General features: G+C 52.7%; 1 protein-coding gene across 5 annotated transcripts in view; it reads left to right on the forward strand.

Annotated features, from left to right (window-relative positions):
* The window catches only part of CCDC88C (coiled-coil domain containing 88C), a 124,255-nt gene that overhangs the window by 44,929 nt on the left and 58,507 nt on the right, over positions 1-20,819 (forward strand). For 4 of the 5 annotated variants that reach the window (XM_059373514.1, XM_059373510.1, XM_059373511.1 and 1 more), the window contains exons 4-6: positions 5,662-5,731; positions 18,931-18,989; positions 19,646-19,729. In XM_059373514.1, coding sequence (XP_059229497.1) covers positions 5,662-5,731; positions 18,931-18,989; positions 19,646-19,729 — 213 coding nt within the window. Of the gene's footprint in view, positions 1-5,661; positions 5,732-12,662; positions 12,746-18,930; positions 18,990-19,645; positions 19,730-20,819 lie in introns of those variants that run through there. The other variant, XM_059373513.1, reaches the window with a different exon arrangement.

Below are 20,819 nucleotides of genomic sequence, written 5' to 3' on the forward strand. Positions count from 1 at the left end.
CGGGATTGTGAGACTCTTCAGGGAGGCCCTTACACTGCCCCAGGTAGCGGATGGAACTTTTCTGGGACCCCTTGAGCCCCAATCATCAAGGGCCTGGTGCTCCAGAGCCCACCCCTCCCCCCAGGGCCTCCAGCCTCCATCCCCAGAGTGCAGCGGGGACAGTACGTGAGGCCCCCCCCCGCCCCCCAGTCCAGGGTCACCGGGGTCCTACCAGCTGGCACCTGCTCTTCCCAGCTGAGGGAGGCTTTGCGTTTCCTGGTGGGAGATGCCAGAGTGCACTTCGATGAGAGAGCAGGGGCTGGTGTTCTAAAAAAAAATGGAAGTGAAATCCTGTCATTTTCCTCTTGGATACGTGGTGAGTTGTCTCAAAGGAAAAGATGATTTCTGGGAGCCTGTCTTTGCACAGCTCAGTCGCTGGCAAAAACAATCTGAGAAGCCAGGTCGTGGGGTTAACATAGCGTCATTTAAGGGGGTACGAGCCCCAGGATCGTTAGAAAATGTTGGGCAGTGCCCTTGTCATGGTGGCTGTAGGAAAGAATGTGCTGTCATTTTGGTAGCTTCTCTGTGGGTTTCTCTTTCTTTACTGACGTGCCTTCAGGACTGCCCGTGCAGTCGTGTCTCTCTGGCTCAGGCATCGGTCGTGGTCTCAGGAACCAGGATGAGGTGCTGGATCTCCCCAGACCTAACCAGCCCCCGGGATCCACTCGTAGCCACCGTGTGGAGGTGCCCCTCCTCGATCACTTGGTTCGCCATCCTTTCAATTGTATTTTGAGGCGTCGCGGGGGCTGTCTTCGGCCCTCCATTTACTATGTTGCTGTTGACAGTGGTATTGTGAGGCAGACTGTTTACAAAGAGTTTGGGGTACATGCCCTGATGCCCAGGCGTCAGTGGAGGGGTTTTAAGGGGCCTGAGCTGTGTCCCCCATTCCTAAACCAAGAGAAGAGGTCCTGGGAGAAAGCACAGGCTCATTCTGGGTCTTCCCAATGTTCGACTGCCATGGGTGACAGGTGCGCTCTCTGTAAGTCCTGAATGGGGACTGGCCAGAATGGAATTGGGGGCCCAGCTTCCACTGGGACCTCACTAATGGAGTGGCTGGACAGAATGCAGCAATTGAGCTTCATCTACAAGCCCTGGGGAGCGAGGGGGTCCCATCAGGCCCCTGCTGGGGTTCATCCCGGGTCCCTCTCAGCCCCTGCTGTGCCGCCTCAGGCCTCTGACTCCCCCTCACTGTGTCCTCCTACCTCTAGCCAGGCAGCCCTGTCCACAGGGCAGTGACAGAGCCTTCCAGGTCTTTTCATCCTGAGACTTTACTGGTACTCGCCTAGTGCAGGCGTTTGGGAAACCTTGAACGTCCCCGAGAGGAGTGAGGTGGGAGGGGGTTTGAGGAGGAGGGCTGGGGACAGAAGGGTGCCGAGGGTGTAGCCTGACCTTGTGGTCCCGGGCCCCACGGTGGCTTCAAAGACCAGCAGGACAAGCATTTGGTGTCACTGGTGGTGAGGCCATGCTCCTGGGTCCACCAGGGCCACCCGCTTAGTTGTAATCAAGTGTGAGGTGTGTGCGTCCCTGGCCACCTCTGGAATCTGCTCATTAGCATCTTCTGTCATCCTTCCTGTGCTCCAGGACCTGTGAGACCCAGAATGGGGCTCCTCCTCCGGTTTCCTGTGTTTTCCCCCCATCGAATATATTTGTACTTGCGGGGAGAGAATTCTAATAGGAAGGGAGCGTTTTCCTCCCACTCCACTCCCTGGTTCTGTTCTCAGAACTTCTCCCCAGCCATGACCTGAAGAGCCATGCCACGGGCCCTGTGTTCTCCCCCTTGGGTTGCTGCTGAAATCAGGAAGCTGGGAATCGGACCGGGGCCGGGATGTAGTCAGGGGGAGCCTCCAGGCTTGTTAACATCACGTGCACACACAGATGCACAGCCCTCAGCACCGCCAACTGGGGCGACAGACGCTCCCTGCAGAGTGTCCTGGCCAACCCCATTGCTCCCCCAGCAGGTAGGGCTGCCAGCCCCTGGAGGAACTTAAGAATTCTGGTAAGATCCAGCTTCTGGATTTGTAGCCCAGCTGGTGTCCCGGGGGCTCTCTCCCCTTCTTACATCACAGGGCACTTCCCAGCCCTCCGCCACTGAGCATCCGCTATGCCCACCCTCCTCTCACCCATTCTCGGGACTCTGGGTTTGTTTACAGCAGTTACCAATGGGATCCTTCCAGGAGGCAATTAGTACGGCTTCGTGTATGAAAAGGAACATCTGGGGCTTCCCCCAGCATCTTATGTTAGGATCTGAGAACACACTTAGAGGAGGGGACCCGGGGAGGCGCAGAGAGGTACAGAATCCCTCCTGGATCTCCGGAGTTAACATTTCGTCCGCCCCCGTCTCCGCAGAAGGGGGGTGGGGGGCGTGTCTCTGGGAAAGCCGCACTCTTCCCTCCTGCCCGTCAGGCCACAGGGATGTGGTGACAAGACGAAACTGTGTGGAGATTCGTGTGTGCCCCTTTCCCTCCTCTTTGCTTCTGCCAGTGACTGGCCTTTGCTTCTGCTCTTTGCAGAGGTCTGGGTTGGCACCAGGAGGGCTTGCTGGCCAGCTAGAGAGCTGCTCAGAGCACACCCCTGGGCTTGTGTTCTCCATCCTGGCTCTTTCCCACCCCACGCTGTCGGCCGGGTGTGACCAGGTGCCCGCCGAGCTGGCCAGAGTCAGCTGCGGCCTGCACAGTGGCTTTCTGTTCTGATTCCCAGGAGGGAGGGTCTCCTTGTCAGCAACCACCTCACGTCCCCACTAGATGGAGGGCCTGGCCTGTCGCCTTGGAGGCCCTGCCACCCCGAGGGGACGATAGATGTATTTTCTCAGCTTTCCTCGGGGACTGACTGCCACCGAGTCCTCTTGTCACTGGTGTTGGGGAGTGACTGATATGTCCTGGGCGTGACAGCTGCTAGTCACATGTGGCTCTTGGGGCCTCCGTGTGTGGCTGGTGTGACTGAGGAAGTGAAATTTTCCTGACATTTGAAAACTGACACTTGATTCGGTTGTTGGAAGACTTACAAGTGTGTTGGGAAACTGCTTTTTTCAGATCAAGTGTTTCCAGTGAAAATTTAGCATCTGAGTTGACAAGGATTGTGGGTATAATCTTAGTGGATTCTAGAGACCTTGGTACCAGAAGAGAATGTAAAATACCTCGTTCATGATTTTATGTTGGTTGTATGGCAAAATGATAATATTTTGGATATGCTGACTTAACATATTTTCATACATGCAAACACACCTTTTTTTCCTTATCCTTTTTAGGGTAGCTACTAGAACATTCAAAATTAATGTGTGCCTCATATTGTATTTCTACTGGACAGCTCTGTCCGTGCCCTCACACCTTGGAGCCTGCTTTTGCTGAACATGTGCTTGGCAGGCCTATAGGGAGAAGGTTAGTGTCTCAGGAGTGCTTTGGGCCACAGGAGAAGGTTAGTGTCTCAGGAGTGCTTTGGGCCACAGGATTAGATCTTAGGAGACCCACAGTGTTGTTTGAAAGGAACAAATTTAAAAAATCATCAATTCATAAAGTAATACTTCTGGATTGCACCAAGGGACACATTTCTTGTGGGCAAATTAAAAACACTGATGTGAAATACTCTGTTTGGGGAGAAGATACGTTTCTAGCAATAATTTCTAGCAGTGTTTCCAATGATCTTTTGCTGAGATAATCATTAGCCTAAAAATACCACCTTGTTATTACTGGAGAATTCTTTGAGACGATTTCACATTCTATGTCTCCTTTGTAAGCGTGAGCACCCAGTCATAGCTCTGGTGCCCCCAGACGCTTGGACGGTGGGAGAGGGAAACCAGCCCGGGCTTCCGAAGGGACTGTAGCTGGTTGGACGGTGATAGCAAGTAAATCTTCCAGAAGCGGGGCTGAGCTCTTGAGTTCAGCGTGGAGGCAGAGTAGCGACTCCGTGACGGAATGGGCTTAATCTGGCCTGGAGTCCTTCTTTTTGCTGGATGAGTGAGTTAGAAAGTGGATTTTGCTGATTTTACTCTCCGTGTGTTTTGCCCCAGGGAGAGACTGCGGAATCTTTTGGCGCGAGCATTCAGTTGAGAGACTGTTTTGTAAGTGTGTTGACTTCTCTCGGCCCCGGAGGAGGGCTGAGGCTGCTCTACAACTTCTGCTTCTGTCCAGCACGGGTACTCGCCAATGAAGATGTGTTTGAGAGACCGTTAGCCTCTCACGTGGTGACCTGCAACCCCAGATAATAAAAACGCTCGCCGACATTGAGTGGAAAGGGGCCCGGTGTGTTTGGGTCTGCATCCGCCCCTCTCCCCCTGCCCCTAGTCTGGTGTGGACAGGAGCCATGGAAAGACACTGAGGGGGGAGGAGCAAATCACTTTATGTATATTTTGAAGGTTTTGGCCTCTCCGGGCATGCTTGCCATGGCTACCACTCTGATTTGGACATCGTTCTGGGCTATTCAGCTGGGCCCCGTGGTGTTAGAGGACTGTGTGATTGTCCCTGTTTTCTTCCTCAGGGCTAGTTGACATTATACAGATTACAGAGATGCTCGAGTTCACCTGGTGCAATAGAGTGATGCTGGAAAGAAGCTGTCTTGCTGGAAACATTTTTCCAGAAGGCATCAGAGAGGAGCACCTGACTGGCTCAGTCAGTTACGCACTTGCCTTCGGCCCAGGTCATGATCCCCAGGTCCTGAGGTCTAGCCCTGAACTGGGCTCGTTCAGCGGGAAGTGTGGTTGTCCCTCAGCCCTGCTCGTGCTGTCTCTCTCTCTCTCTCTCAAGTAAATAAGTAAAGAAATAATCTTTAAAAAAAAAAAAAAAGGCACAGGAGGAACTTCAGTGAAAAATTTCTGTAGTGACCCCTTTTGTAATCTTTTCAGACGAGAATACTTAGAGAAACCTACCCCCTTCCTTGTCTTCTGTAAAAATGAGACTTTAATCTTCCGATTGGTGAAAAGGCACATCTGGGCAGAGAAGACGACCTGTCCTGAGAAGTGCTCTGGGAAATGGGTGCGGGAGTTCGACCTGTCGGAGCTGCACGCTCCACTGGGGGAGCTTGTTAAAAAGACCCCAGACACGGGGGCATGACTGATAGCTTGGTGCCTGGGCCCTTCTTTCAAAGCCCCTTGGTGTGAGGGCCAGAAGGCGGCTCATTTCCTCGAGCCTCCTTTAACAGGGGCAGATTAGCTGTGATTTATCCCCTCCCCCGGGGGCGCCGCTGCTGTAAATGAAGGAAGTCTCATTTATAGCTTGGTCCAAAGACCTGCCGAATGCTAGGAACCTGAATCACTAGGTTATAAAGACTCCGTAGTCTCTCTCTCATCTTTGCTCTGTACTTTTTTTTTTAACTGCACCAGCAAACCATACAATAAAAATAAAGACCTCTCTTAAAAAGAAACTTAGACCTAATCCTCTATCCTTGGCCTGCAGTAGGCTTCTCTGCATTGGCAGGCGTGATTTTTATGTGTTAGTGATCAAGGCGGAAATGTACTTAACTTGGGCTTTCCTCGTTTATTTATGTCCTAAATATTCCTTCCTATTTTAGAGGATCCTCAGACTTAGCACTTACTGGTCACACGCTTATCCAGGGACAGACTGTAATTTTCTTAGTCATTCTTTAATTTTGTTTCCTGTTCTTAATGATATCTTTTCCCCTTTGTTTCTGTAGGAAGTTCTCCAGCAGCTGATCGTAATGAATTTGCCCAATGTCTTGATGATTGGCAAAGACCCACTGTCTGGTGAGTGGCAGCTGCCCCCTGGGGTGCCCGGGCAGCGCCGTGGGCTCTGTGCAGCTGCTGGACACACAGCTCTGAGCCAGCTCGGTGAAAACACGGCATCGTTTGGGTGAGCTTCTGGAAGGGGTGGCTTACTCCCCAGAGGCGTGAAGCCAAGAGCGCATTTTTTCCCTTACGAATGAGTCCTCCCAACCCCTGGACCCCTCTTTTGCAAGTGCAGAGGCAGGAGAGCCCACTGCTGTCTCTGGAGTTGCCAGGGGGGTCTCTCTGTAGTAAGCACAGAATCCACACATTTTACCTGTTGGCAAGAAGGTCAGAGTATTTTGCAGGAACAAACATCCCTTCCTCGGGGATCCTGACGTGCTTTCATTGACCCCGAGCTGGATCTCTCCAGCATGTCCTGTCTTGTTTCAGCTTTCATGCCTTCTGCTGGTCTCTGGAGACCAGCGTTGGGCAAGGTTTCTAAGTTCTGGGCTTGGACCCTCGGTGTGACTTTGAAGGACTGAAGGAAATGTCCTCCTGGACACCTTCCAGGAAAGCAGAGCTTAGGTCATACCTGCCAGCTAACTCACCGAGTGAGTTGAAGAGGGTGATGGATATTTTTTTCCTTGGCACGATCGTGTGCCTTGACCCGCACCTATGGCTCGTGGACGTCAGCGTGCAGGCCCAGGGACAGTGTACTCGCTGGCTGGGACTTGTTCCGATGGGGACCTGGCCGGCGTCGGTCTCTGGCCTCCTAGAATAGGTGAGGGTCCAGGAGTGCAGGAAAGGCCCCCCCACAAAAGTGGCTTGTACAGAAAAGACAAGCTTTCCTCCGTGGCATCTCCTCACCCTGTTCCCACTGGTGTCTGGCCCCTCTTGCCCTTTTCTTATGAGAGTAGCTGGTGTGCCTCAGGACTGAAGGAACAGAACTCTGACTGACCGGCCCAGGACAGTCCCCACAGAGAATCCGTCTCTGAGTGCCGTGGCCCCAGGAGCTGCCGTCGTATCTGGAGGCACCGAGTCAGGACCATGGAGCATCAAATCACTTTCCTCGTGGCAGGTGTCCTTAGGGGCCCCGTGAGCTGGCGTGTGGCCTTATCTCGGCGTGAGCCAAAAGGAAGAGGTTTCTTGGACCTCCCCTTGATCACTAGCGCTGTGGGCCGTGAACGTTCACGGCCTTGCACAGTGACGGCTTTGCAGAGGCCGCCCTGGCCCACCTGCTGGCCCACCTGCTGGCATCTGGCAGCAAACACCCTTCCCCGCTCTGTGCGTCGGTAACAGGGAGCCCTTGGTTCGCCTTGGCCCTGGCTCTGCCTTCGGGCCGTCTGGCTTTGTTTCAGGGTTCCCCCAGGTTGAGGATGCCAGATGCAGCCCATTCTAGCCATAGTCCCGGGCCCCAGGGGCAGTTGGCACTCCCGTGTTTCCGTGGTAACATCAGGAAGGTGGGGGGTCTGCTTTGCTGTGCAGAATTGTGCTTCCTGTCCTGATTTATTCGGCGGCTGGTCTTAATAGGGGCGGGGAGAGATGCTCGTGGGAGGTGGGTAGTTCAAACTTAGCTCCTCTATTCTGTCCGCTCTGGGGGCAGCCAGGGGTGTAAGGTGAAGAGGCAGGTGAAGCAGCAGGAAAGAAGGACGCTCCCTCCTCGAGCCCCTGGTGAGCCCACCACGTGCTGGGCATCGTGGGTGTGTGAAAACTTGGGAATGGGATTGTGCTTCTGGGGTGCAGCTGTGCCATCCCACTTACGATGAGACGACAGAGGCCTGTGGGGTCTAAGTGACGAGCCTGCGGTTACATGGCCTGTTAGTAGACCCTGGGTCCTGGGCTTCCCACCTGTGTCACACACAGACAGGCCAGGTTGGGCCAGGATTTGACCCTTTTGACCTACAGATGTGGCTCTGGCATATGGTTCAGCCTGACATTAAACACATCCCCCCCCACCCCACCCACCAACATCCCGCCATCCTGTCACCCCATCGTGCTGTGTAACTTGCCCACCTTGCCTTTGGTGGGGCCCCTCCTCTTCCCTGTCTGTGCCCCCCCCCAACCCTTTCCTGCTGCCACCTAGAAGCCTGTCCTCCAGAGGCCCCCTCACCAGCCACCTCCACACCCTGGTACCCTGGCTCCAGCCTCTCCCCTAGCAGAGTCTCTCTTCCAGCCTCTGAACCACATGGGCCCAGAGGGGGCTGTCTTTACGCAGAGGACCCAGGTCTCCATGTCAGGTCTGGTGCAGAGCAAAAGAATCTACACGGGTGTGGACACTGGACTTGTTTTTGAAATTGCTTTATTGAGCTATAGTTTTGTGCCATCACATTTGCTCCCCCTCAGGATACAACGTAGTGATTTTTTGTCGTGAGTGTATAGAATTGGGCAGACTTCACCATCATTCAGGCTTAGAACATTGTGGGGCGGCTGCTTTTGAGGCTGTGACTGGTGAACGGAGTGTCCCTAGCACCGTATAGAGTCAGTACCCATCCGTCGAAAAGGTAGTGTCACCAGCTCTGACGGACAGGCCGGGAAGAGAGCGTGCACGTTGGCCTGGCAGCAAGCTCGGGGGTCCTCCAGGCCGGCCTGACTCCCCGTGGCTTCAGCAAGCTCCGCCCGGGGGGCTGGGGCCGCCTCACCCCGCGTCACCGCAGGGAACTGTGAACTGGGTGCACGCTTGGGTAGTTCTGACAGGGGTCCCAGGGCCTCTGAGAACAGGGGAGGTTGACAAGGGAGGCCCGCCAGCGAGAAGACACAGAAGCATGTTTATGGAATAGTGTGTTCTGTCTTAAATTTTAAAACATAGATGAGTGAAGAAGCATTTTGGGTTTCTTTTTAAATAAAGAACAAAGCCTTTTGGTTTCTTTTTTGTGTGGTTGCCTAGAAGTGGGTTTGGGAGTTGGGAGGGGCGCTGCCTTTTCACTAATGCTGCCACACATATCTTAGGGGCAGGCTTGTGCTCTTGCTGGCTGGTGAGGGAACCGTACTGTTACTTACAACGTTTCCCAGTTCATGGTTTTGTTTGGTGGGTGGGGGCTTTTTCTTTGTCTTTTTTTTCTTTTGGCAAATGCACCTCAGTGGAGCCCAGCAAAGTGCCTAGTCAGACACCCACACACACACAGTGACATCCATCCCGAGACACCAAGCATTTGCCCGCAACCTCTGACCTAGGGAAGGAATATGTCAGAATTCCTACTATTAAGAGATTTTTTTCTGTGTATAGAACCTGCCACACCCATTGAACAAAAGGATGTTCTCTCTCTTTTTTTTTTCTGCCTTGGGTGGGATTCAGCGACAGCTCCATGAATGTGAGGAAGAACCTCATATACTTTAAAATGCTTTTCAAATCTCTCCTCAGGGGCGCCTGGGTGGCTCAGTGGGCTAAGCCACTGCCTTCGGCTCAGGTCATGATCTTAGGGTCCCGGGATCAAGACTCTCTCTGGCTTGGGCTCTCTGCCCCTCAGGCTCTCTGCTCGGCAGGGAGCCTGCTTCCTTCTCTCTCTCTCTGCCTGCCTCTCTGCCTACTTATGATCTCTCTCTGTCAAATAAATAAATAAAATCTTAAAAAAAAAAAAAAAAAATCTCTCCTCAGTGTCTGTCCCCGCCTGACCCCAAATCCCCTTTCTCTCTTGTCTCTTTTGTACCTTGATGGCCTCTCTGGGTGTTCTCTCTATCAGTATTTGGTTTTGCAGCGGTCTCTCAACTGGGTATCAGTCCCTTGGGAGGCGTCTGCCTAGTGCCTCATCACTGTGGACCCCACATCTTAGAGCCTGGCCTGGGGTCTCATAGGACCCTGCTCTGAGCCCCTTGCTCACCTTTATATGACAGCTGTTGGTGGGAAAGCCTTGTGCTGGGGCTCTCAGGGCCGGGTCTCGTAGGGTGTCGTGTGTTGTGCTTCTGGCTGGCCAAATCCTGCCCTCCTCTCTCACCCACACTCGCTTGTCAGGCTGATGCCTCGGCTCTACCTTCCAAACACCTGAGCTCTTCTTCCCTCTTCCTGCCTCACTGCCGCCCCGGTTCCAGACACCCCTCCCTGACTTTCACCTGGCTACACACCAGAGTAGCCTTCTGCCCACCTGCTGTCCCTGTCCTTGCTTCCTGCCGTCTGTCCCCTGCCCTGGTCTCCTTAGCAAGTGAGTCAGATTGTGTTACTTTACTGCCCCCTCCCTCCTGGTGCTAGGACCCGTGCACGCTGGCCGGTTCCACCACCTGGCTCCCTTTTCCCAGGCACGCATGGGTCTTGGCTCAGAGGCCACCTGTGACTGCAGCCCCCTGGCCTCTGGGACCCCATCCCCTCATCCTGCTCTGCCCTCCCTTTCTCACAGTGTTTATCACTCTCTGGTATACTTGATCATTTATTTTTCATGACTGTTGCATTGTTTATCAACCCCCCCACACACACATATATGCACGTGTGCGTACACATACACACACAATGTAATCTCTCATGAGGGCAGGATCTTTGGGTTTTTTATTTTTCTATTGTTGCCACTATGTTCTAGATGTCTAGAGCAGTGCCTGGCACATAGTAGGTGCTCAGTAAATGACGACTGCTGGAGACCCACCTTCATCCTCTCTCCTGTCCCCACTTTCCTGTTCCCTTCAAACGAGCGCTCCTGAGAGTCAAAGACAAGCTATCCCAGATGGGAAGGTCAGATGTCCGTGGTCAGGGTCTCGTGAGAGCTGCTCTCTGCCCAAGCCCGTGTGTGCGGCTCTGCGAGGCCCGAGGGGAGGCCCTAGAAACTGCCCTCGCCTCAGTCTTGCCAGCTGCGCGTCCATTAAGTACACTGGCGTGATTTACCAGAGTCTGTTCTGGATGTCCGCTTTGTCCGTAAAGCAAGGAAAGGTTTTGGGCCAGACCTAGACCAGCTTCCCCGTCCCTTCAAGCTCTGTTTTCTCAGCAGCCAGACCTGTCACCGTGCCACACACAAAAAACTAGATTCGCCTGATGGGAAGCCAGGGTGGTGTTAGCAAATTAATTTCTCTGCTGAGTCATTCAACAGTCGTGCTGGGAGAGAGCATGGCTTTTCTTGCCAGGTTTGGATCCAAGTGCAGTGGTGGTATTCTGACTTGTACATGGCTGATCCCACGTCAGACGTGCAGAACGGGAGGGAGGGAGCCCCTGAGGTGCAGAAACCCAGCGAGAGAGGAGAGGGAAGGCATTCAGAGGCACACAGCGTTAGGATCCCATGGAAGAGAGACGTATCTGTCACTGTGAGTTCTGCAGGGGGATGCATACATGGGCAGGCAGAAGTGCCGGCCGCCCTCCTCATTCTGCCTGGTGCAGACGCCCGGCGAGATCCCCGGGCCCTGGGAGGGCCGATCCCAGAGCCTACAGAGTGCTGCCTGCGAACACGGCCCGAGCTTTGGGGGAGAGCCTGGGGTCTTCCCTTTATCCCTATTCAGTGTGCTTGCCCTTGGTCTTTGGTTTTCTCCATGTACTGGGGGTCCTAGAGACACAGAAAGCACCATGAGGCGTAAGAGTGTTCTGAGCCCACGGATCCTGTGAATGTCCTCCGTCCCAGCCCATGCAGGCCTCCATTCTGATCGCTGCTCTGGCTGAGGAAACCAGAGAGCGACGTTCCAATCTGCCCCGCCCTCACCTCCCACATACTAGATGAGAATGACCCTATACCTTTCCTTTTCTGAGAAGGCTACCTACCCTTCAGCCAGAGCCCCCACAGAGAAGCTCAGCCTATCCCTCTCCTCCAGCTTTTGTGTCAATGCCCACCCTCTCCTGGGGGGTTCAGGGGCCCTGGAACCAAGCAGGCTATCTGTGCTCAAGAAGCTTCCAGTCTTTGTGAGAGAAAGGACAGGAGGAGGACAGCATTGGTAACTACTAGATCTGTTCCAGGGCAAGAAGCGATGCAAGTGTACTTTCCAAAGAGTGCAGAGCAGGTAATAAGCTCTGCCTAGGCGGGTCGGGAAGACTTCCTGGAGGAGGTGTTTGGCAGAGCATCAGAAAGGAAGGTGTCCTGGGATGGAAGAGCTTGAGGGGGGAGAATTGTGTTGGACTCCCATGAAGGGCACCATACTCAGGACACAGCTGACACACATTCAAAGGCCAGAGGGAGACGGGGCTCCCTGAGACTCCTGGAATTTAACAGTGTTTGCTTGCTCTCCCATCAAGGGCATTTTGGAAGTACTTTTCAGATCCCATGGAAGCCTTCCCTCGTGGTCCACACTGTGCTGCTCCGTGTTTCAGTGGTGAACAGGGAGATTGTGCGGGGCTGGTGTGCCCATGGCAGCCAGGAAGGAGGGCCCAGAGTCTGGATTATTAGGAACAATCTTCTTGTCCCCGCAAAGTACTGTCTTAACGACTACAAGGGCTGGCTTCCCTCCCCTGCCATCTTCCTGCAGTCCTACCCTCCCCCCTGTCCTGCTTGGCAAGGGACATGGTGGCAAGCATCCACCGTTGGAGGTTAATGAGACATTCTTGAGTTCTTTCTCCATACCTTTTTTTTTTTTTTTTTCCAATTTCCCCCTAAGTCTGATCTTGTCTTGTATGCATATAGTTTTATTTCTGGTTTTATTATAAAAACCTCAGATCCTTGAAATGAAGAGGGAAGATGTAAGCGAACAAAAAGGAAAACCAACCTTGCAGGCTTCTGATTCTGTTTATGCTCCCTGTCCCCTCCTTGAGGGAACAGGCTCAGAAAATCTCCCAAACCCTATTTCGCATAGCGAGGCCACATCATGCCTCTTGGCTTCTGTGCTGCTGGCTGGGTTTAGAAATGAGTTTTTCAGTCCCATCTAGAATGCGGGGGGTTGCTGGCACTTCATTGGCAAGCTAGCCCTTGGCTCCTCCAGGAACGTGAGGAGCTTGGCTAACACCAGGCCCAGGCAAGTGTTCCAATGCGGCCAAAGGCTGGCCTTCGGAACAGCCCGTGGGATCGGCCTGGAGACCAGCCTTTGTTTAGCAAACTTCTTAGCGATGGGCTGTACACAGAGACGGCTGCCCTGGCTGCGATCACCACACCATGGCTTCCAGCGGGACTGTGCCCTGTGGCCGTGGCCATCCGCCGAGGAGGGACGAGATGTTATTTGTGAAAGGTCTTTATGGTCCCCGAGAGGATTTGGGCTTTGAGTCTTTTGCCTGGTGGTCGGGGGGGATCCTGCCTCCTGTCCTCTCCTGCCCACGCAGACGCTGGGTCTCCAGCTGAATTCTGGTGGTCGATTCTGCTTTTTCTGGTCTTCTGTTACTGGCTGCTCAGGAGAAGTAGCTCTCACCTGCTAGGCCCGGGGAAGGCTGGGTGCGGCGGCAGTCGGGGGTGGGGGCCCTTTTTGTTGGTGGTGATGCTGTCCGAGGGGCACAGTGGGACTGTTTTGGGTGTTCTTTGTCATCTGGGAGCAGCTGCCTCCCGTCAAAGGCCTCCTATTGCCCACGTGGTGGTGCGGGGTGGGGGGGGCTAAGGGGTGGGGGCAGGCTTGCTGTGGGTGGTGGACAGACACTGGGATGATGCGCTTGGGAGGCCTCTGCCCCATTTCGCACAGACATGTGACTCTGCCTGCCAGAGCCCACCTGCGATGACCATTTATTTAATAATTAAAGGGGTTATGGTAATGCCTGGTTGGGGCCACATTCTGCGTATGAGAAAGCTAGGTAAAGGTTTCACAGGGTTCACACTTCCAGACAGGGAGGTAGCAGGTGTATGGGGGGGGTGCCTGCCTCAGCCCGCATGGACCGGGACAGGTACATGGAGGATCCCCATGGGCCCACCTACCACCTACCACCCCCTCGCCTTTCATACTGTTCCCCAGCAATTCCCCGGGGAAGGCAACCCTGACTGTTTAAATAGTAATAAACAGCTGTTATTGATATAAGTGGAACCCCAGGAGGACCTGCAGAGCTGTGCCCGTGTCGGTGAGTCCCAGGGTGTCTCCACTGAGGAGACTGGTACACAGTCATGCTCAGTGCAGGGCTAGTTTTAAATCAACGAAACAGGTCCACCATCATCCTCAGGAAACGGCTGTTTTTAAAACAAGAAACTGGGAAGAGCATAGTTGGTGATTGACTCAAGCTCGTAAGGCAGAGGAGAGCAGCGTGAGGAAGTATTAAGGCCTCCATCGTGGCTGGGAAGGAAGGCAAGCCTGTTCTCTGGGTCCTTCTGCTGGGGGTTCGATGTGAGCTGCTCAGGTGACTGGTCTAGTCCGCAGGCGTGGGTTAACTACCTGCCCACTAGCACACTGGGATCAGATGCTCAACCAGATAGAGCCTTGCTCTGGAAGGAACTGGGACCATCGGTAATGACAGGGATGGTAGAGAGTTGGGGCAAAGCAAGCAGTGGCCAATCTGGAACCAGATCTGAGTCCGGGACCCCACTTATCTAAACCTGTTCTTGTTTGTAAGATGGAGAGAATACTGTGCTCTGGGGGTTCAGTCCAATGATCATGTATTCTGTGCACGGGCAGACATGGTCTGTAGGCATGTGGGGAGACCAAATTAACTTGAATGGGTCCATTTTCTAGCCTGTGAGGGTTAAACCTTCAGCCTTGATGGCCGTTTGCAGATCTTGGGCTTCTGTGGTTGTAGAGAGTGGAGTTAGCGTGACGGAGGGGACTCCGTGTCGGTACCTTTCTCTGGTCTTAAAGGTAATCGCTGTCTTCCAACTGCCGCCAGGCAGAAGGTGTGCAGCTGGGGATTGGAGGAGCTCCATCTAAGAGGGGTCTTGGTGTCCCCTTGCCCAAATCCCCACCTTCATAGCTCAGTGATCATTTATAGACGATAAGCATTATTTCCTGTATCCAGAGACTAGGAAGTGGCTGCCTCTTAGCGAATCCGAATACAGCCAAAAAGGACTCTTGAGATCGTGTACTGGGCACGGGGGACGGGTTTTGTTTCATGTGTCAGCTTCCATTGATCGACAGTGGCTGTCACGTGCTCTGTTCAGGAGGATTCTGAGGCCTCATTTCAGGTTCCGTAAGAAGCCGGTGAGATGATGTGTACCACGGACTCAAGATGAAAGGATTTTCCAACCCAGATCTAACCCAGCTGCCATGTTTCAGAAGTTCATGTACTTTTTTTTTTTTTTTTAAGATTTTATTTATTTGACACACAGAGAAATCACAAGTAGGCAGAGGGGCAGGCAGAGAGAGAGAGGGAAGTGGGCTCTCTGCTCAGCAGAGAGCCCGATACCGGGCTTGATCCCAGGACCCTGAGATCATGACCTGAGCTGAAGGCAGAGGCTTAACCCACTGAGCCACCCAGGCGCCCCATGTTCATGTACTTTAATTGTCCAACCATCCTCCTATTCCCAGGCCCACCCTCACCCCACGTGCAATGTCAGATAGCTTCTCTTCTGTTTTGGAAGCTGACTACCACACATATCTGTAGCTTTATACGTATCTTCGATCAGCAGATGCATTCCAGCTCTGCGAAGAAAGGCCGCTGTGAGTTTCTCTGTGTCAAGGCTTCAGGAAGCAGGTAGGAAAGTAACTAAGGTTTTTCTTAGACTCAGCCATCAGCTCAGGCCATCATGGGATTCCCCCTGGGGTTTTGAGTAGATGCAGAGGCTGTCGGAGGTTTTCAGCCCTCCCCCCACTCCTTGGTTGCTTATGACTCACTCAGTACAGAAGTCCACATTGCTTCGTGCCCTGCTCCCATTTCTCACTCCGAAAAACCACTCTAGTGAGCTTAACCAGGAAGCATTTATAATTTGACACATGCTCTGTTCCCTTTCCTCCAGGCCTTGCATGTGCTGGTCCCGTGCCTGAAAAGCTCTGGTTCACCTGCCTCCCACATTGCTTCTCATCCTTGGGTCGCAGCTCAGAGGTCACTTCCTTGAGGAAGCCTTGCTTGAGCCTCACTGCAAGCTAGATGTCCTTCCTCTGGGTTTCCGTAGCGCTTGTTGGCTTTTTAGAGTTGCTGGCGGTCTCAGTCTGCACTCCTGAGCTCAGCGAGCCCCTGGCACGTAGTAGGTGCTTGGGAGGGCGTTGTCGGTAGGTCTATTTCTTCTTTGCCTGCGTAACTCTGTCCCTGAGCCAGTCTCGCTGGTAGGGACCCAGTACAGGGTCTTCTGGTATGTTTTGAAACTATTCAAAACCCAGATCGGGCGGATTTATGAAAATAGCAGTAGTTCGCCTTACTGTTGAAATCTTAAGAAATTGGGCAGCAGCTTCCCAGGAGAAACGAGGAATCTTGTGCTTTTTAAAATATATTTATTTTTCAAATTGCATAGGAATCTATGTATGGGGTGAAAATCACAGGGTGCATTTGTTGTAAGGGCGCCCGGGTGGTCTGGTCAGTTAAGCATCTGCTTCTGGCTTGGGTCGTGATCCCAGGGTCCTGGGATCGAGCCCTGCCCGAGGCTCCCTGCTCAGCGGGGAGTCTGCTTCTCCCTCTCCCTCTGTACACATGGTCTCTCTCTCTTTCTTTCTCAAATAAATAAAATCTTTTTAAAAATGAGTGAGGGCAGGGGTTAATTCCCTAGGACCCTGTTCATGGCCAGAAAGTTCATTTTAAATAATTTTTTTTCCATGAAAATTTTTTCAAAGATTCTTTCTCTCCCTTTAAAACCTCTGCCCCGACTCTGTTCTAAAACATAGTGAACAGGAATTCCGTACTTTTCTAATGGGTATGAGTGAGTGAGTGACTCACAGCTGTCATTGTGTGTGGCTGCTGGGTGCTGAGGGAACAGAACCCTTTGTTCTCCCACCAAGCAGCAGAATGTGGGCTGAGCCCTTTGTGTACACGTACACGGGGTTTCTGGGCTCTTCCCTGCAGCCGGTGCCTCTGCTGCTGGCAGTGGGCCTGCCCAGGGCTTGTTCCCGCGGTCAGTTTGCTGTTTTTATGTGTTGCGAGCTGGGAATGTGGATCATTGGAGTTGCTTAAATTATTCTAGAGTATGATATAATTAGGACCTTTGGGGCCTTTCCTGTGAACAGAGCAGGTAGAGATTTGCCTTGTGAACTCTGACTTCCGTCTGGGACGATCTGAGACCTTCCAAATGCTTTCTTCCTGCGTGTCCGCTCCCTGCTGGTTATACACCGGGCTCATGGCCTGTGCAAGGTGATCATCACTGGCGACAGCTTGGCGAGGTTTGAGGGGGGTTCCTGCACCTGTTAGGTCCACCAAAGGCTTATGAGGGGCACTTGTCAGGTGTCTGGGGACTGACTGAGGGGCCAGAGGTGAGAGCATGCATGTGGGCTGGATATAGCACTGTGGCCAGGGAAAGATTTTGGTGAGACTGACTGTAGTCTCTGAATATTCCCGTGGGCATTTCCTTGTCATCCAGACTAAAACTGTGATTGATCATCAGCTCAGGTTTAAGGCAGAACTTAGTCATTGTGGTCTTGCATTTATTTATGTCTGTGGTTTAGGACCTCTGGAGACAAGGAAAAGGTTTCCAGGTAACAAAAGGCTTTAATGTGAAATTTTTTCCATTTTAGACATTGATGAAGTTCTGTACTTTATCAGCAAAGAGAAGGGCTTGACCAGTGCCAAACCTTAAGCATATTCTTAGGACTGTGGATCTGAGTGCTCTCAGGGGTCCCCGAGGCCCAGTCCCCCAACCCGTCCTGCCCACCTTCAGGCTGGAAGGTGATAGCGGGGGGGGGGGGGGGCTGTGCAGCATTGGTTGAGAGAATGCCCAGCCCCCATACCTGAGACTCAGCCGCGATCTTGGGAAAAGCCATGTTGAGCTGCTTCTCGGGAGAAATATTAAGACAAGATCACACATCACTCCGCACACAGGTTACACCCAGGGACTGGAAATGAACCACGACACTAATTCCTGGGGCTCCGGCTGGGTTTGCTCCTCCCAGTGGTTGCTAGGGATACGTTGGGCCATTTTTGCCCAGAGTGAGTGGGTGCCGGTAAGTCTGTCAAGAAAACCGAGCTATTGGTGGCTTGTCACCCCTCCCCCCAGTAGAACAAGACGTGATAAGAAAGGGAGAGCCCCGTGGAATTTTTCACCTGGCAGCACCCTTGCACATCACCCAGCTCATGGCATCGGAAAGTAGAGAGATGGTTTCGTAGAAACGGAGACCAAGCCTGCGAGACAAGAGTTCTGCCGGTCGGAGCCACGGAGCCCAGTATCTGACTCTGTTTATTTATGTGATCAAAACCAATTAGGCCTGCCGGGGAGGGTGTGTGCGGCCTCAACCATAATAGGAGAGATACAGTGCCAAACGGCAAAATAGTCGTGTTTTGGCAAAATGGAGACGGACCGGAAGGGCAGAGGCAAGGGAGCACGGGGTATTGGGACGGGCTGTTTTGGGGTTGTGAGAAAGTAGAATCGTAAAGCCTTTCTGTGGGGCAATTTTTTTTTTTTTTTTTAAAGATTTTATTTATTTATTTATTTGACAGAGAGAGATCACAAGCAGGCAGAGAGGCAGGCAGAGAGGAGGAAGCAGGTTCCCTGCTGAGCAGAGAGCCCGATGTGGGACTCGATCCCAGGACTCCGAGATCATGACCTGAGCCGAAAGCAGCGGCTTAACCCACTGAGCCACCCAGGCGCCCCTCTGTGGGGCAATTTATTAAGGAAGGAGGGACGTGCATACCAGCCACGAAGTGTTCTCTGTAGCAGTGTTCACATTCAAAATAGCGAAGACTTTGAACCCTTGAACCCTTGAAGGGGATCGGGCTGTCCGCTCAGCTGGGAGCCTGCTTATCCCTTTCCCTCTGCCCCTCTCCCCACTTGTGCTCACTCACTCTCTTCCTCTCTCTCTCTCTCTCTCTCTCGCAAAAACCATAAAAAAAAAAAAAATTGACACGTATATATTTGGGATTTGCTCTAGAATACTTCAGCCAAACACTGATACAGAGGACGTGGGGGAGGGGCGTGGAACCGATGGGTAAATGTTGATTCTGTGAGGTGGGGAGGGGGTTTGCAGCTGCACTCCCTTGTCTGTTCCACGTTCTGTATGATGGAAAGGTGGAGTTACATGCAGCCTTATTTTGGAGGACTTGGTATTTCCCATGGGGAATACTCTCTCCCCTGTGCTTTGCTTCCCACACACAAAAAAGAGCTGCTGGTTCTGCAGTTCATTCATTATCATGAGAGGGTGTTTATGTTATCAGAATGGAAAAGGGCCACAGATAGCTACGGATGGAATTTTCATTTGTTAAAAAAAAAAAAAATCACCCATATGAAGAAAACAGATGAATATCGCTGGGCAGAAAGACGACCGTTTTTCTAGCTGGGTTTCCCCTCCCTTCCCCCTGCAGCAGGCAGAGATCCCCGGTGAAACTTCACGAACAGTTGAGCTTAACTAGATATGTTGTTCTTTTGGTTTAGGGAAGAGCATGGAAGAAATCAAGAAGCTGCTGCTGCTGGTGCTGGGCTGTGCCGTCCAGGTAAGGACTGGGCGGGGATGGGGAGGTCCTCCTCTCAGCCGTCTTGGGCTGGGATTCCTGAGGGAGGAGTTCTAGGGTTCCTGAGAGCGTGGTGGCCACTATGTCTGGCACAAGGCACCATGGGTCAGACAGCAGGTGGGGACCCGTGGGCCAGGATGCTGTTAGCACACTGTTCCCAGTATCGAAGCATCTAGAGATCTATAGGAGCATCAGTAAACTAGGGCCTTTGGCCATGTTGACTTGTGGCCACCTTTTTTTTTTTTAAAAAACATCTGGCGCTTTACAGATGAAGTTGGCCAGCTTCTGGTCTAGACCCAGTGTTCTTGTTCTTTCCTTGTTTAAGAATCCCCTGGAGAGCTGATTTCGGCATCCCCACCCCCCACCCGACCTGGTGTTGTCAGTCTGGGATGAACTTTTTCAAAATCACCCCCCTAGGTGATTCTACTGTAGGTCTGATGCGGGGTCCTCTGACAACTTCTAGAGAAACCTCCATGGAAGGGCTGGTGGGTGGACAGGAGCTTGCTTGGTTGTGAGGGAGAAAGCCAGGAGAAGGCTTGGGTAGCTGGCCAGTTTGGTCTGAAACCGTACTTAGGCAATGGGGTGTCCCTAGGTCACCCTCACACGATGCTTCCTTTAATGCCTGTCACCCTCCACAGTGTGAGAAGAAAGAGGAATTTATCGAAAGAATCAAACAGCTGGACATTGAGACCCAAGCTGGGATCGTGGCCCATATACAGGAGGTAGGTGTGTGGCTCTGGGGGACGTGGCTGTAGACTGCTCCTGTGGCCACCCGGACTGGAGCACCCTCCACCGGCGAAAAGCTTACCGAGTAGATCACCTGTTAATGATCTTGCCACTAATAAGATGCAGACGCTGCAGACACATTGATTCTATTTGGAAAGGTAACCATCGGCAAGCTAAAACGGGATAAAAATAAGAAAAAAAAATTTTTTTTAACCCTCAATCAAGTCTTCTTTTGCCTCTTCTTCTTGCCTAATATGGACTCAGACTATTTTTAAGAGCTGTCAAGTGGTTTAGGCTCAGATTTGATTTACAGACCCTGAGGATGTCTTCTGGCAAATGTCACCCTCCTTCGAATGGTGGATCTTTATAGAGAGACATTCTCCGCCTCTGTTGGTGACACGGCAGAGAAACAAGCTGCCCCCACTTGGGGAGGTAAAACCCAGCAAGTCCCGGGGGCTGTGAGGAGACCAGGCCTCCTGGGTCAGGAGGGCTCTGCACCAAGAGCAGCCCCTTCACCATTGTCCTTAGGTGGACGTGGTTTCGCTGGAAAGTGAGCCTGGAGAGGCAAGAGCCCACCTGATTTTCTCCCTCAACCACCACCCTACCCTGTCTCCAGAAGGAGCACTGTATGCTTTAATCACATCCGGAGATACAGTTCAGCCTGCAGTGAAGACACAAAAAAGACACAAGCGGGAGCTCATAGGAGCAGGTGGATAACTGGCAGGGGCAGCTGGGGGCAGAGCTCCCCATGCCAGCACAAGGGACCGCAGCTCCTGGGCGCAGGGCGTGGTGCGTGGGGCTGGTGAGCTCTGAGCCAGGATTGGAAGCAGGAGATGGAGGCAGCTCGTCACAGGGAGGGGTCCGTCAGGGAAAGTCAGTAATGTAGCAGATATTCTCAGCCCCCGTATCGGGCTGAGCGACGGAGAGCCTCAGAATGATTCTGCTCTTTAATTTTCCTTGCACGTCTGTGTATTTGGAAAATAGTGTTTATTCCGGGACCTGGGTCCTTGAGACTCGCTGGTTCTTTCCACTTGCTGCCTTTCCTGCTCAGACAGTGGGTTATTAGAGAGATAGAAGGGATCTAGC

Source organism: Mustela nigripes, chromosome 13 (genome assembly GCF_022355385.1).
Source record: "Mustela nigripes isolate SB6536 chromosome 13, MUSNIG.SB6536, whole genome shotgun sequence".
Lineage (NCBI taxonomy): Eukaryota > Metazoa > Chordata > Mammalia > Carnivora > Mustelidae > Mustela > Mustela nigripes.